Genomic DNA, 15,964 nt, shown 5'->3' on the forward strand with positions numbered 1-15,964 from the left:
CTTTAAAGTGGCTAATCAGTAGCTTCTTTAAAAGTCCCTCACAGTACGCTAAAGCAATACTATATCAGACTAGGAAGACAACTTAAATACTAGAAAAGAAGTATCCACAGTACAAAGTAGATAAATGTAATTTATCTAATTGTTTTGCAAATAATTTGTATTAAGGAAAAGCTAAAGAGTCTTCTGTATATTACCTTTTTAAGTAAAAATGTTTTTTATAATGTGACAAAGTAGTTTGTGTAGTGATTTTTACCTTGCTGGTCTCAGGGCTATCAGGGTCAAATTGAACTTGCTTAACAGCCAATTCTCTTCCTGTATCAACATCATAACAGAGGTAGACCCTGCCAAAGGCTCCTTGGCCAAGCAGTTTGCCCAATCTCCAGTTGGTAGGTGCTCGAGGTGCTAAAAAAAAAGAACACTATCTTAAAAATGGGATAATCAGATGCACAAGATTGGTTAAAGACTAAATGAGTATTGTGGATAGTGCTTCCCTTCATTGAACATGCTAGGATGTAAGCAAAAATCTTGAGTATCCAAATTCATTAAGGTCACTATTTTTCAAATATTTTCTCTTTTAAGAATTCTAAACCCTGAGCTGGGGCTGTAGCTCAGTGGTAGAGTGCTTGCCTTGCATGCATGAGGCACTGAGTTTGATCCTCAGCACCATATAAAAATAAATAAGTAAATATATAAAAATTTTAAAAAATTCTAAATCCAAATAAGATTCATATCTACAACTTCTATTTTTCTAATAAGATTTTTCCCCCAATTACAAATGTGACAGCATCTTTCACTGAATCTAAGATGCCACTGATTATAAGATTCACTATTTCTAACTTTTATCAATGCAATATTTATAATTACTTTATCAGCTTCTACCTACAGTGTCAAAAGCTGGAAGGAGCACTGTTTCCATCCTAACAACAAGAGTATCCTGGGTAATCTACAAAATTATAACCTTTACTGAACCTGTTGGAATGTTTTCCAGCCTGAAATTGGAGGAAAAATAAGCACCTCCAAGGAGAGATGGAACACAAGCACTGGCACACTTGTGGAGGGGCAGAAAGATCCACAATGGCAGGTAAGAAAAACTCAATTCCACTTTTAACAAGCATGGGCTACATGAGAATAACAAATACTAGCGAGATCCTGACATAAAGTGGTTTCAGACTTTTCCATTGACAATCTCCATGCACTCATAGGAGCAAGAGACCAGAGAAAGCCTCCTTTTGTAAGTTAAGACCTGAAGAATAAAATGAGCACTGTTGTTACTCTCTTCAGCTCTTCTCCCCTAAGACGTAAAAACCTTAAACTGTTGGAAGAAAGGGAGGCAAGAAACATCGCCCACAGATGAGGAGAATAAGAAAAAAAGGGTGGGGGCTTATCCCTGAGGAGGGGCTAGAAACCATCATGGAGAAAACCCATCTCTGAGAACTGCAGAACTAGAGCCTGCCTAAGATGGAATCTGCATGGGACAGCTCTCAGCCCTCTATCCTGCCTCTCCTATAATATGCTAACAAGTAGCATCATGTACTGCTGAGGGAGGTGTGAGAGCACAGATAGACCTTCTCTCTCTGAAAAGGAAGGCCAAAAGCTGAGACTGGAGCATCACCATGGAGAAAATCCCTCTAGAAAACCAATACAAGGTAATTCTAGAGGAATTTGAAGTCAGTGGTAAATAGAAATACCAGCAACCACCAAATCTAAACCCAGCTGACTAGACCAATCAATCCCCCACAGTAATTGCCTAAGCAGAATAGTTTTGTCTATTTCCAGGCATAAATTATATTTACCTCAGTCTCCATTATCTGGCATTCAGTGTAAAGTTATAAGATGCAAAAAAGCAAACAAAAAAAATCAAAAGAGAAATCAATTAATACAAGACTTAAGCGATTTAGACAGGATATTTAAGAGTAACTACGATTACAGTGTTAAAGGTTCTAATTAAAAAAAAAAAAGCTAACAACAGGCAGAGAATTTCAACAGAAATAAAAACTGAAGAAAAGAGTCAAATGAAAATGCTTGAAATTAAAAAAAAAATCCTTCAAAAGAACAGACTCAGCAGGGCTGAGGAATGAGTCATGAATCTGAAAACAGATCAATAAAAGTTTTTCAAACTAAGAGAGAATGTTTGTAAATTCAAGTGCACAAAGATGTATAAGACACTATCAATTAGTCTACTGCATAGGTAGTAGAATAAAGAAAAATTTAAAATGGAATAGAAGAAATATTTAAAGAGATAATATCAGAATATTTTTGAGGGAAACTGCAGTGAAAGAATATTAGTTGAGAATCTCATACCAATATATCCAGACACACCATATTCAAACTTTTGGAAACCAAAAGAAAAATATTAAAAGCAGCTGCTAGGGGGACAGGTAACAGGGGTGGGGGTGGTCGTGGTGCAGAGTTGATGTATAGAGAAGCACACTGTATACAGTATGACAAAAACAAGATTATAGTAGATTTCTCCTTATAAAGTATGTAAACAAGAAGAAAATGGAGAGATAACTTTTAAGTGCTGAAATTTTTTTAAAAGCCCAAAAATAATGCCCAGAACACTATACCCAGGAAAACAAAAATATTTCAAAATGAAAAAGACTTCTATAAACAAAAGCTGAAAAGAATTTATTGCTAACAGACTTGTTTTATAAGAAAATTTAAATGCAAATAATCTCCCTCCCCCTCCTCCTCCTCCTTTTTTTAGGGGGGAGGATTGAACTTAGGGTTCACACAGGCTAGACAAGTATTCTACCACTAAGTTAAACCCCCAGCCCTTCTTTTATTTTGAGACATGGTCCTGCTATATTGCTCAGGCTGGCCTGGAATTTGAAATCCTCCTGCCTCAACCTCCCAAATAGTTGGAATTATAGGTGTGTGCCACCCAGCTATACACAATTCTCTAGGAAAAAGGAATCTGATACTTGACTGCATCTTAAATCTATATAAACAAAGATTTATAGAAATAGATAAACAGATGGTATATATATAAAGGATATTAAGGATATTCTTTTATTTCTTATCACTTTAAATACAGCTGTCTAAAGCAAAGAAAAAACAACATAGTGTGGGGTTATAGACATAAAAACTAAAGTATGACAACACTAGCATAACAGGGAGAAATTCATAGCATACAAATTTTACTGCAATAAATATCTTTAAGAATGAATCTTGATAAAGTCCAAATACTTTAAAGTCTAGCCTTAATTACCACTATAATCCATTCCTATGATTTAAAGTAAGCCATCTTCCACATTAGCAAATATGAATTACTCTCAATTTTCAAATTGTCATGGCCTCTTATACATGTCACTTCATTAACTAGTGAATTTCTAGTCAGGTCTTAGATCTACACTAAATGCAATACTATATTTATTTCTCTATATACCATTTATCCCATTAGACTATATCTTAGAGATCATGTTTGAAATCTCAGTTTTAGGAACTTGACAAGGATATATGGAATGGAACAGATGACAAATTGAATAGCTGATAACATTTTTTTCTAATAAAAATGAAGGACAGAATTAACAAGAGTAATCAGCAATAATACCATTATTACACCAGACATTCCGGCCATTTTTAGAAACTCCCATTATGATCTCTTTTGAAAAGTCTTGTCTTACCATGAATACTCATTTGGTATTTATTCCTGTTAATATTATAAAATTCTGCAAGGTTCTGCTATACATTTCACTATGACAATTTTTATTACTTACAACGGCTGGGTGGGCTGATGTCCATTACAGTCAAAGTAGGATTGTCTATATCACTTCCCCTTCTTCTTATTCGACTATCATCATACTCTGGGGTAAAGATGCTGCTTCCACTACTAGTACTTAAGGAGTGATCAGTAGGACTGAAACTCACAGGAGATCTGAAGCTGGTCCCCTGGGTTCTTCTAGCTCTTGGAAAAGTTTTTCGACCTACAAAATGAAAACAGAATTAACTTATTCCTTCTGTTAATATGTTTTAGTTTTAAAGTATTTAAAATTTATATGGTAGGAAACAGACATTTTTCTGGTAACTAGGCTAAAGAACTGAAATGGCAATAATTGTGGGGTTAAAAAAAAACTAGGATCTAAACAAATTCAAATAGTAACTTATGTACATACATGCACATACACAAAATAAACTACAAAATAGAAGCCCTTCATTTTTGGATAAAAAAATAATTTATTCTCATTTCCAATGATTTTAAAATATAAAACAAAAACTAAAAAGTTTATAGGTAGTTTTTCCCCTAAAATGGACAATACATGTATGAATTTTATCATAAAGGAATAATTTTCTAATTAATCATTTTAAAATTATTCCTTTTCCCCCATATTTTATTGTATATTATAATTCTATATTTTAAATCATGGAATTTGTCAAATTACTCCTTTTAAAAGAAAGAAAGATAAGTATTATTACATTTTAGAAACAATACTAAAATGTAACTATAGTTTTAGTTATGACCCAATTTCCTTAAAAAGGCTTTTTTTAAACCAGAAAACTGATTCAAAAACAATTTTTATATTACACAAATGAATTTTTTCCTAACATTTTCTATTTAGTTTTATATTTGAGATTTTTCCAAAGTGTTATGATCTAACTGCCAGAAACTTACCATCATTATATTCTTGATGATGATATGAAACATGATACCTTCTTGGATATGTTCCTCCTTTTCCATACTTCTCAAAGATAGGGTTATCATAGTCTGTGAAGACATAAGAAAGATACATCACAAAAAAGTCAAGTGTTTCTAATGATGAAAAGTATACTGACAAAATTTTTGATTTTTCAAAAATCTTCCCTCTCTCCTCCCCCGCTAAAACATTACTGTAACATAAATATTTAAATATTTAGAATTCATATAGTCTAACCTGAAAACTCCTGATGATTATCTGGGTAGCTCTGTGCCCTGGGCATTCGTGATTTTGGATAGCTTTCTCTATAAACAGAAAATGTCACATTAAATTAAAGAAAATATTAAAATAAAATGTAAAAAATATTTAAGCTATATCTGTGTGTTTGTGGGTCTTTACAAACATTTATTTGATACATATAGGAAAATGTATATTGCATATGGCTTTTAAAATTAACCTATATAGTGGTAAGAATGATGCATTTTGGAATCATAGTTATCTAGAAACACCTAACAGTCCAAGCTCTGTATAACCAAGATCATTTTTGCATCTATATTAAAAAAAAATAATTTCAAACTCATCAAATACACACACACACATATGTAAGCATTCAGGAGAGTACATTCCAAATAGTATTCACTATATAGTTTTCTAATTACTACTTCCCTAACTTCCTTAAATGTCTATCTTCAGGTAGACACTGACACAGACAAGAGTTTCAAGTAGATAGACAATTGATCCCTAAAAAAAAATAAAAAAATTCATAAAGCAATTCTAGGGATTAAATAAGTGAAGATTTTAATACTGACTGTGTGATACAGTATGACTACCAAGAACAATGTCCAATTACAACCAGAAGAGTACACATTTGTAACAAAAAATTCACAGTTGCTACTTGATCCTGCTCACATCCCTGTATTACACAAAAAGTATTTGACTTTTTAAAATGTCAACCAACATACTAAGCCACAATTACAAAGAATTTAAGTTATTTCTGGTGCTAGGATGAACATAATCCTAACAGGGAAGCAACTCAAGAAATCTCCAAAACCAAATATATTAAATTTGGTGAGGATGTTGAGAAAAAGGTACGCTCATACATTGCTGGTGGGACTGCAAATTACTGCAGCCAATATGAAAAGCAGTATGGAGATTACTTGGAAATCTGGGAATGGAACCACCATTTGACTCAACTATCCCTCTCCTCGGTCTATACCCAAAGGACTTAAAAACAGCATACTACAGGGACATAGCCACATCAATGTTTATAGTAGCACAATTCACAATAGCTAAACTGTGGAGCCAACCTAGATGCCCTTCAGTGGATGAATGGATTTAAAAAATGAGGTGTATAAACACAATGGAATTTGACTCAGTATTAAAAGAGAATAAAATCATGGCATTTGCAAGTAAATGGATGGGGCTGGAGAAGATAATGCTAAGTGAAGTTAGCCAATCCCCAAAAAACAAATGCCAAATGTTTTCTCTGATATAAGGACGCTGACTCAGAGTGGGGTAGGGAGGAGGGGTAAGGGAGGATTAGATGAATTCTAGATAGGAAAGAGGGGTGTTGAGAGCCACAGCCAAAGGGACCCCAGCAAAATTCCAGCTGCCAGCAAACTTCCAGCTGCCGGCTGATGATTGGCTCACAGCGGCCCCAGCAACATCTAGCTGATTGGCTCCTCTGCGGTGATGTTCATTGGGCTGTTTCCCTGCCCTTCAGACTGCCAGCTGATGATTAGCTCACAGCGGCCCCAGCAACATCTAGCTGATTGGCTCCTCCACGGAGCTGCTCATTGGGCTGTTTCCCTGCCCTTTCAGACCACGGAGCTGCTCATTGGGGGACTTCTTTGGCTCCGCCCACGCGACCCAGCCAATCGGCCTCAAGAACAGGAGGATTGTGGGAGGTGGTGAGGCTTGTGTGGGTGAGAGGCTTGTGGAAGCTGGTGGTGGCAGTTGGGCTCTGAGGGTTTTTTCCTGAGGAGCGGTTTTGTTTGGCGTTTGTAGTTCTAAAAATAAAGTTAGTTTCTTTTGATAAGTGGCTCCTGAATTGTGCCCAGCCAGACTGTGGTATTTGGTGGCCCGTATGGGGATCGAACCCGCGACCTTGGCGTTATCAGCTGTGAGCCAATCATTAGCCGGCAGCTGGAAGTTTGCTGGCAGCTGGAAGTTTGCTGGGGCCCCTTTGGGAGGGAAAGAAGGGGGCAGGGGATTAGCAAGGATGGTGGAATGTGATGGACACCATTATTCAAAATACATGTATGAAGACTCGAATTGGGGGTCAACATACTTTATATACAAACAGAGATATGGAAAATTGTGGTATATATGTGTAATAAGAATTGTAATGCAAAAAAAAGTACATTTATATAAAGGCATGAATTGGCATAAACATACTTTATATACAAAGATATGAAAAACTGCTCTATATGTGTAATAAGAATTGTAATGCATTCTGATGTCATGTATTTAAAAAAATCAATTAAAAAAAGAAAAATATATGATAAGTTTCATAAGTACAGTTTTTAAAAATAAGCACACATAAATTCTAAGTTTGCATTTGGCTTCAAACACATCTTTGGCAAGCAGAAACACTTAAAACAGTATCATCAGATATCATTTTAGCCAATAACACTGAGTTCCATGAGGTTAAGGGATTTATCTGCACTATAAAGAATTTCATTCACCATCAGTAAAAACAAATGTCAATTAACTATATTCCCGTAAATGTAGTACAAAGAGTTATTGATAATTCTACATGCTGTGTATATGTGTATATTACTCATATGTATTAAAAAACAAAACTACAATTGACATTACCCATCCAAAGGACTATCAAGTGATGGACAACTTCCTGAGCCAGAATTTTCAGGGCTGCTTAAAGATAATGGATCCAGCATCTAGGAAAATAAAGAGTTCCATCATGATTCAATCTGATACAACCAAAAGTCTTAAAAAAATATTTTATTGAGATAAAACTAACCCATTTAAAGGGCATAATTCTATGGCTCTTGATATACGGACAGCTGTGTAACCCTTACCACAATTTTTGAACACTTTCATTACCTTCAAAAGAAACCATACCCAATAGCAGTCACTCTCCAGAGTTATTAATTTCTAAATGTCTTGCACAGGTAGGCTTACTTCAAAGTTCCCTAATAGTCCTTTAAAATAATTAAAGCTAAAATGTTTCATATAATTTTACTTACTGAAAACTGAATGATGGCCCCACCCTAATTGAGACTAATTACACAGTGACTACTACTGCAGTAGTGTGAACATCCAATGTTAAGAAAATAATAGCAACTCTATAAAAACATTTTAATAATGAATTATTTTTAAAAAGTTATAAAAAGTTCACAAACCTCAGTTTCATAAAGTTAAATATTTGTAATTTTGTTCTTTGAAGTGTTAATGTAAAAAATCTGAATGCTAGTTATCCCTGGGATTAAAAACAAATGCATTCATTCATTCATTTATGGGTAAGCAATATTAAGAAAGGTAGCCTTTCAGCAGTTTTCTGTATACTTCAATACATAAAGGCACATACAAGTTAATGTGCAGTTTCCTGTTTATTTAAATGATTTTGTTCACTTAAGAAAGATACAGGGGAGAAATGAATTACAGTAGAGGGGGTCGAGAGAGAAGAGGGGAGGGGAAGGGAGGGGAAGGGGGATAGTAGAGGACAGGAAAGGCAGCAGAATATAAAAAAATTTAAAAAAATAAAACTTTTTTTTAAAATAAAAAAAAAGAAAGATACAGGATTGGAGAAGAGAAAACACACACACACACACACATACACACACACACACACACACACACACACTCAGATACTTGCCAAATCATACTGACTCTTACCAATATCCCTTTAAATAAAATGAAAAATAACATCTGACTTCAGCTTACTTGGTCCATGCTCTCTGGAATAAATTCTCCTTCACTGTTGATACTAGTGAATGACCCATTCCGGGCTACCTGGTGTAATTCATCTGGAATGTATCCTGGGGGAGGAGAGCTTCTATCTCTATTAGTGGGACCTGAAAGGAAGAAAATTATGTGATTTATAAATATCAGAAAGAAAAAAATTGGAGTATAACTAAATAGGCTAAATGGGCATATGCCTGTAACCTTGACAACTTGGGAGGCTGAGGCAAGAGGATCACAAGTTTAAGGCCAGCCTTAGCAACTTAGTGAGACTCCCATCTCAAAAAATTAAGAGTTGAAGATATAGCTCAGTGGCAAAGTATCCCTGGGTTCAATCCCCGGTACTAAAAAATACTAAATAGGCTGTATTTCTGAACTATATCAAAATAATTTAAGCAAATGAAACCCAGTGTTTATTAACATTTATCAGAACATTCATGTTTGTAAAACTTCAGATATTCTTACAACCACTCTAAACTCCCACTCTACTTTAATTATTAACCTCACTGTGATATCCATTTATACTTATCAGGTGCTCTTCTGACTGTTGACAACTACATTATATTTGATGATATAACATAGAATTTTTTTTCACAAGATCTTTATTTTACATTTATGTAGTGCTGAGGATCAAACTTAGTGCCTCAAGCATGCTAGGTGAGCACTCTACCACTGAGCCATACATAACCCCAGCCAGATGGAATTTTAGATAAATAAATAACCACCGCTTTTGAATTTATTGCAGATAATTCATATTTGTAAACTTTTTACATAACTTGTGGAAAGCATCATAATGTAGTGAAAGCATGGAGTCAGACCTTAGTTTAATCTTGGTTCAAGTTATTTACCAGCCGAGTGGCATTGGAAAAGTTATAAGATCATCATGCACCTGTTTCCTAGTTTGTAAACATGGGACTAATTCTCCTTTTTGCAAAAATGTTTTGGTGATAAAATAATTCATGACAAATGAATGCTATCCACATTTGTCTCCATGATATTCTTTCCATTCCTCTTTAGATACCTTAAGTGAGATTACTTCTTAAATCATTTAGTCCATATTAGGGTATTTTATATTTGGAATCCTGGACTATATTTCTGGGCACGTAAAATTAAGTCTGTGTGGCAAACCATATTCCTGGGATTTAAATTTCTTTGTAGTGTAGAAAAATGGAGAAATCTGGCTTCCATTTAAGATAGTCCTTTAATTAATCACAATTCTTATCAGATAAAAATCCATCTTATTTTAATGTGGTTCTTTGGAAATAATGCTATGTTTCTAAATATAATTTCTCCCTCACCTTATAATTTTTTGAAATTAAACTAGCAAAAAAGCTTTATCTTTGTGTAAACAGGTCATTTTAAGTATATGCCAGCACTTGTTAGTGAGAAAGAGAGCAAGATAATTACCAAATCCACACTTATCTGTAAAATGTTTAGGGGCTCAATCTGAGTCAGGGTTGACTGAGGCTCTGTTAACAACTAATAGCCAAAGGAACAAATTGAACCCTAATATTTTTATTCTTCCACATATCATTGGTTATAAAAGACTGACATATTCTACTACTAAAAGGAAATAGGGAGAAAAGAGACTATGAAAATTCCTCCTTTTTAGGGGGTAGGTACTGGGGACTGAACTCAGGGGCACTTGGCCATTGGAGCCACATCCCCAGCCCTATTTTGTATTGTATTTAGAGACAGGGTCTCAGTGAACTGCTTAGTGCCTCGCTTTTGCTGAAGTAGGCTTTGAACTCCGGATCCTCCTTCCTCAGTCTCCCAAGCCACTGGGATTACAGGCGTGTGCCACTGCACCCAGCACTCCATCTCCTTTCTTGATAGCCCATTTTTCTTAACCTCTGTTAGTAATGGGCATGCTAATGCACTCTTGGTAATTCTAGACAATTTCTGATTTTTTTTCCCCCTTAATGCCAGCACTAAGGTCAAACAACAAAAATACTTATTGGTAGAATAAGACTGAGGTATTCAGTACAATTTTAATTTAAAAGGAATTTAAAACATCAGCTTAATGCATTAAATTCCATTGTGTATATATATGTCACGTTTTTTAAAATCCATTTATCTACTGAAGGGCATCTAGGTTGGTTCCCACAGTTTAGTTATTATGCATTGTGCTGCTATAAAAATTGATGTGGCTGTGTCCCTGTAGTATACTGTTTTTAAGTCCTTTGGGTATAGACCCAGGAGAGGGATAGCTGGGTCAAATGGTGGCTCCATTCCCAATTTTCCAAAGAATCTCCATACTGCTTTCCATATTAGCTGTACCAATTTGCAGTTCCACCAGCAATGTATAAGTGTGCCTTTTTCTCACATCCTTGTCAACACTTATTGTTTGTCTTCATAATAGCTGCCATTCTGACTGGAGTGAGATGATATCTTAGAGTAGTTTTAATTTGCATTTCTCTAATTGCTAGAGATGATGAGCATTTTTTCATATATTTATTGATTGATTGTATATCCTCTTCTAAGAAGTGTCTGTTCAGATCCTTGGCCCATTTATTGATTGGGTTATTTGTTTCATTTGGTGTTTAGCTTTCTGAGTTCTTTATATACCCTAGAGATTAGTGCTCTACATGATGTGTGAGGGGTAAAGATTTGCTGTCTATTCACCTCACTGATTGTTTCTTCTGCTGAGAAGAAACTTTTTAGTTTGAGTCCATCCCACTTATTGATTCTTAGTTTTAATTCTTATGCTATGGGAGTCTTATTAAGGAAGTTGGGGCCTAATCCCACATAATGAAGATTAGGGACTACTTTTTCTTCTATTAAACACAGAGTTTCTGGTTTAATTCCTAGGTCTTGGTCCACTTTGAGTTGAGTTTTGTGCATGGTGAGAGATAGGGGTTTAATTTCATTTTGTTGCATATGGAGTTCCAGTTTTCCCAGCACCATTTGTTGTATAGGCTATCTTTTCTCCAATGTATGTTTTTGGTGCCTTTGTCTAATATAAGATAATTGTAATTGTGTGGGTTAGTCTCTTGTGTCCTCAATTCTGTACCATTGGTCTACCAGTCTGTTTTGGTGCCAATACCATGCTGTTTTTGTTACTATTGCTCTGCAGTATGGTTTAATGTCTGGTATAGTGACGCCACCTGCTTCACTCTTCCTGCTAAGGATTGCTTTAGCTATTCTGGGTCTCTTATTTTTCCAGATGAATTTCATGAATGCATTTTCTATTTCTATGAGATATGCCATTGGGATTTTGATCAGAATTGCATTAAATCTGCATAGTGCTTTTGGTAGTATGGTAATTTTGATAATATTAATTCTGCCTATCCAAGGGCAAGGTAGATCTTTCCATCTTCTAAGGTTTTTTTTTTCTTTCTTTCTTTAGGGTTCTTTAGTTTTCATTGTATAGATCTTTCACATCTTTAATAAAAGAGGTATCCCAAGTATTTTTTTTTTGAGGCTATTGTAAATGGGCTATCCTAATCAAATCTTTTGCTTTGTCCCACTCTTCTGTTTCCTCCCTATTTGTCCTTTTGTCCTCTTCTACTTTTGCCCTTCAAATACATAATCTCATGCTATCCTTAATGGCCACATATCAGTAGTTTTGAATAATGAAATGCTTTTATCTTTTTTTTAAAAATGCACATTATCAACACTTTATACAAACTGAAGACAACACATAGAACTGAAGAGTTAAGAGCACACCTGCCACCAGGCTTGGTGGTACATGCCTGTAATCCCAGAAGCTCAGGAGGCTAAGGCAGGAGAATGGTGAGTCCAATGCTGGCCTCAGCAACTTAGTGAGGCACTAAGCAACTCAGTAAGACCCTATCTTTAAACAACAAAAAAAAAAGCACTGGGGGTGTGGCTCAGTGGTTAAGTGCTCCTGGGTTCAAACCCCAGTACCAAAAAGAAAAAACACATCTGAGTGCTGTTTAAACTAAATAGTTTGTCCATTAGGCTTATTGACATACAAGGTGAAAATTTGGTGAATGATAGTTTCTGAACAGATATGTAAATAATCCATCAAACTCTTGAGGTCATTTTCAGATATGGTAGATAATAAATATTTTGGGAAAAAAAAAGAAAAAACACATCTGCCTTTCCCAAGCCTTACTAAGGCCACCTTATGATACAGCACATAGGATCTTTATTTCTTTATATCATAACCTTAATTGTAGTAATACAGGGGCTGGGGTTATAACTCTATTCTATTTATATAATTAAAGCATTTTCCCGATAAATATATGTAAAGCACTTGCCTCATGCATATGAGGCACTGGGTTCGATCCTCAGCACCACATAAAAAGAAATAAAGATATTGAGTCTATCTTTTAAAAAAATATAGCAATATATTATTAATGGTAAGTAAAAACTGAATAATAAGAAAGTATAATAAAGGCAAAATGTGGTATTTTTTGGCAATCTTTATTGTGATTGTATTCTTCAATAATTAAGACCTTACAGAAAGTTTTAGAAACTTAAGAATCTAGTCTATTAATTTTAATATACTAGAATTACTTTTTTCCCCCTCTTTTCTTTTATCTTGTGTGTGTGGAGGGGAGGGTTTACTGGGGATTTAACTCAGGGGCATTAGACCACTGAGCCACATGCCCAGCTCTGTTTTTTTTTTTTTAAATACATGACATCAGAATGGAATGTATTACAATTCTTATTACACATATAGAGCACAATTTTTCATATCTTTGTATACAAAGTATGTTCATGCCAATTTATGCCTTTATACATGTACTTTTTTCATTACAATTCTTATTACACATATATACCACAATTTTTCATATATCTGTTTGTATATAAAGTAGGTTGATACCCAATTCATGTCTTCATACATGTACTTTGAATAATGATGTCCATCACATTTCACAATTCTTGCTAATCCCCTGCCTCCTCCCTTTCCCTCCCTCCCCTCTGCCCTATCTAGAATTCATCTATTCATCCCATGTTCCCCCTCCCTACCCCATTATGAGTCATCCTCCTTATATCAGAGAAAATATTCTGCATTTGTTTTTTGGGGATTGGCTAACTTCACTTAGCATTATCTTCCCCAACTCCATCCATTTACCTGCAAATGCCATGATTTTATTCGTTTTTAATGTTGAGTAAAATTCCATTGTGTATATATGTCACATTTTTTTATCCATTCATACACTGAAGGGCATCTAGGTTGGCTCTACAGTTTAGCTATTATGAATTGTCCAGCCTGTTTTTTGTATATTATTTAGAGACAAGGTCTTACAGGGTTGCTTAGTGCCTTGTTTTTGCTGACACCAGCTTTGAATTTGGGAACACATGCCTCAGGCTCCCAAGCTGCTGAGACTATGGGAGTGTGCTACTGCAACCAGTCCCTCTATTCTAATCTATTTATTTATTTATTTATTATTGTTTGTGTGTGTGTGTGTGTGTGTGGTAATATTGTTTATTGAAGGGTGAAGTATTCAGAGAAGAACTTGGAATTAATTGGACTTAGATATAGAAGAATTGAGAGAGGGATAGATATTCATTTGTTCAAAAAACATTATGCATATCTTACATACTGTACTAGAAAACAGAGCCAGATTTTGAAATAAAATGATATTTTAATAAATACTGACAAGGCATTAGATAAAATGCAGCACCTATTCCTAATTTTAAAATTTTCCATTAAAATAGGAATATATGTTTTTTCAATTATGAAATTTATCAAACAAAAAAGGTAAAACAAACAAAAAAACCCACAATATGTACCCAAGACATAGCTTAAAAAAATACTGCAGATAAGTTTTCGGGTGCCCATCCTTGAACACATTTCCTTCCTTATCCCCCAGGAAGCCCACTTGCCCAAATTTGTTGTTGATCATTCATATTCCAATCTTTCTTTCTTTTTTTTTTTTTTTTTTTAAAGAGAGAGTGAGAGAGGAGAGAGAGAGAGGAAAGAGAGAGAGAATTTTTTAATATTTATTTTTTAGTTCTTGGTGGACACAACATCTTTGTTGGTATGCGGTGCTAAGGATCGAACCCGGGCCGCACGCATGCCAGGCGAGCGTGCTACCGCTTGAGCCACATCCCCAGCCCTCTTTCTTTCTTTTTTAATGTTTATTTCTTAGTTGTAGGTGGACAAAATATCTTCATTTTACATTTATGTGGTGCTGAGGATGGAACCAAGTGCCTTGTGCATGCTAGGTGAGCACTCTACCACTGAGCCACAACCTTAGCCACTATATTTCTATTTCTGCTATACATGTGTGTATTTCTAAACATGATAATACATTTTTGCATATTTTGAATATGTTATAAATACTAATTCTTCTGCAGATTTTCTGTTTGGTCATGATGTTTTTAACTTACTCCCAAATAGTTCAGAGCAAAAACATTATACTGTGGTATGTATGCAGAGAGAGGGTATAATATACACATGATAACAGTGCATTCATATAACACAAAGAATGGTACAATAAAATTTGTTTACATTTCTCCTTGTGCACATGTTCAATAACATATCTAGTGTGTATTACGAATGAAAACAGTTGGTTCTAGAATATGCATATTTGAGATGTTATTAAAGTGCTCTCCAATAAAATGAACTAAGCTACACTCTTAGCAGGATATGAAAACTCTCTGTTACTTTACATCCTTGCCAATAATTGGTATTGTCAGACTAAATTTTTGTTTTTTTTTAATTTTTATTGTTGGTTGTTCAAAACATTACATAGTTCTTGATATATGATACTTCACACTTTGATTCTATTTATATAATTAAAAGCTCTACAAGGCTTTATTTGAATTTATTTAACATTAAAGTACTGTGAATATATATACAAAGAATCTTGATTGAAGATTACTAATACTATAATATGTAAAATTAATTTCCAAGGAACAACAGACACTTAAAAACTAGATAATTTGCAGAGTATAGAAATGGGGTGCTATTTAGGAATATGTTTAGGTGTTGCCCTCCATTAAGAAATTGAGAAATCAACCATTTCCTGACTCAGATATTAGCTTTCTTACCTATTATGGAAAGCCGCTTTTTCCTCTCTGTTTCAAATCCTGCGTTATCCAAACCTTCTAGTGATGACAATGGTTCTAAATTAGTAGCCTACAAAAGAAAAATGGCATGAGTGCTATTTTTTTCCCATAGGGCTTTAAGCAGAATTCTCTCCCCTACCAAATACAACCTAGTTATTATACATTGTTAGCGGGCCTTATCAAATTTTCTACTCTTAGAAATTGTAATCCTGCCAGGCATAGTGACCCATGACAATAATCTCAGCTGTTCAGGAGGCTGAGGCTACAGGATCACTTCTGAAGCTTCAGGATTACTTGAGTTCAAGAGTTCAAAGATGGCCTGGGCAACATAGTGAAATTCTAAAAAAAAAAATCATTTAATCCTAACATAATTCTTCAAAGCTGTCAGTTTCTATATAATATAATATATTATTCTT

At 34.7% G+C, this 15,964-nt stretch overlaps 1 protein-coding gene across 3 annotated transcripts in view; it reads right to left on the reverse strand.

Moving 5' to 3' along the window:
- Map3k2 (mitogen-activated protein kinase kinase kinase 2) overlaps window positions 1-15,964 on the reverse strand; it is an 82,471-nt gene that overhangs the window by 20,191 nt on the left and 46,316 nt on the right. For all 3 annotated transcript variants that reach the window (XM_005315881.5, XM_021721769.3, XM_078017267.1), the window contains 7 exons: window positions 15,531-15,618; window positions 8,541-8,671; window positions 7,455-7,534; window positions 4,872-4,939; window positions 4,613-4,705; window positions 3,720-3,926; window positions 254-402 (listed from right to left, as the gene is read on the reverse strand). In XM_005315881.5, the coding sequence (XP_005315938.1) occupies window positions 254-402; window positions 3,720-3,926; window positions 4,613-4,705; window positions 4,872-4,939; window positions 7,455-7,534; window positions 8,541-8,671; window positions 15,531-15,618 (816 nt within the window). The remainder of the gene's footprint in view (window positions 1-253; window positions 403-3,719; window positions 3,927-4,612; window positions 4,706-4,871; window positions 4,940-7,454; window positions 7,535-8,540; window positions 8,672-15,530; window positions 15,619-15,964) is intronic.

The sequence above is a fragment of the Ictidomys tridecemlineatus genome, chromosome 7 (genome assembly GCF_052094955.1).
Source record: "Ictidomys tridecemlineatus isolate mIctTri1 chromosome 7, mIctTri1.hap1, whole genome shotgun sequence".
NCBI lineage: Eukaryota > Metazoa > Chordata > Mammalia > Rodentia > Sciuridae > Ictidomys > Ictidomys tridecemlineatus.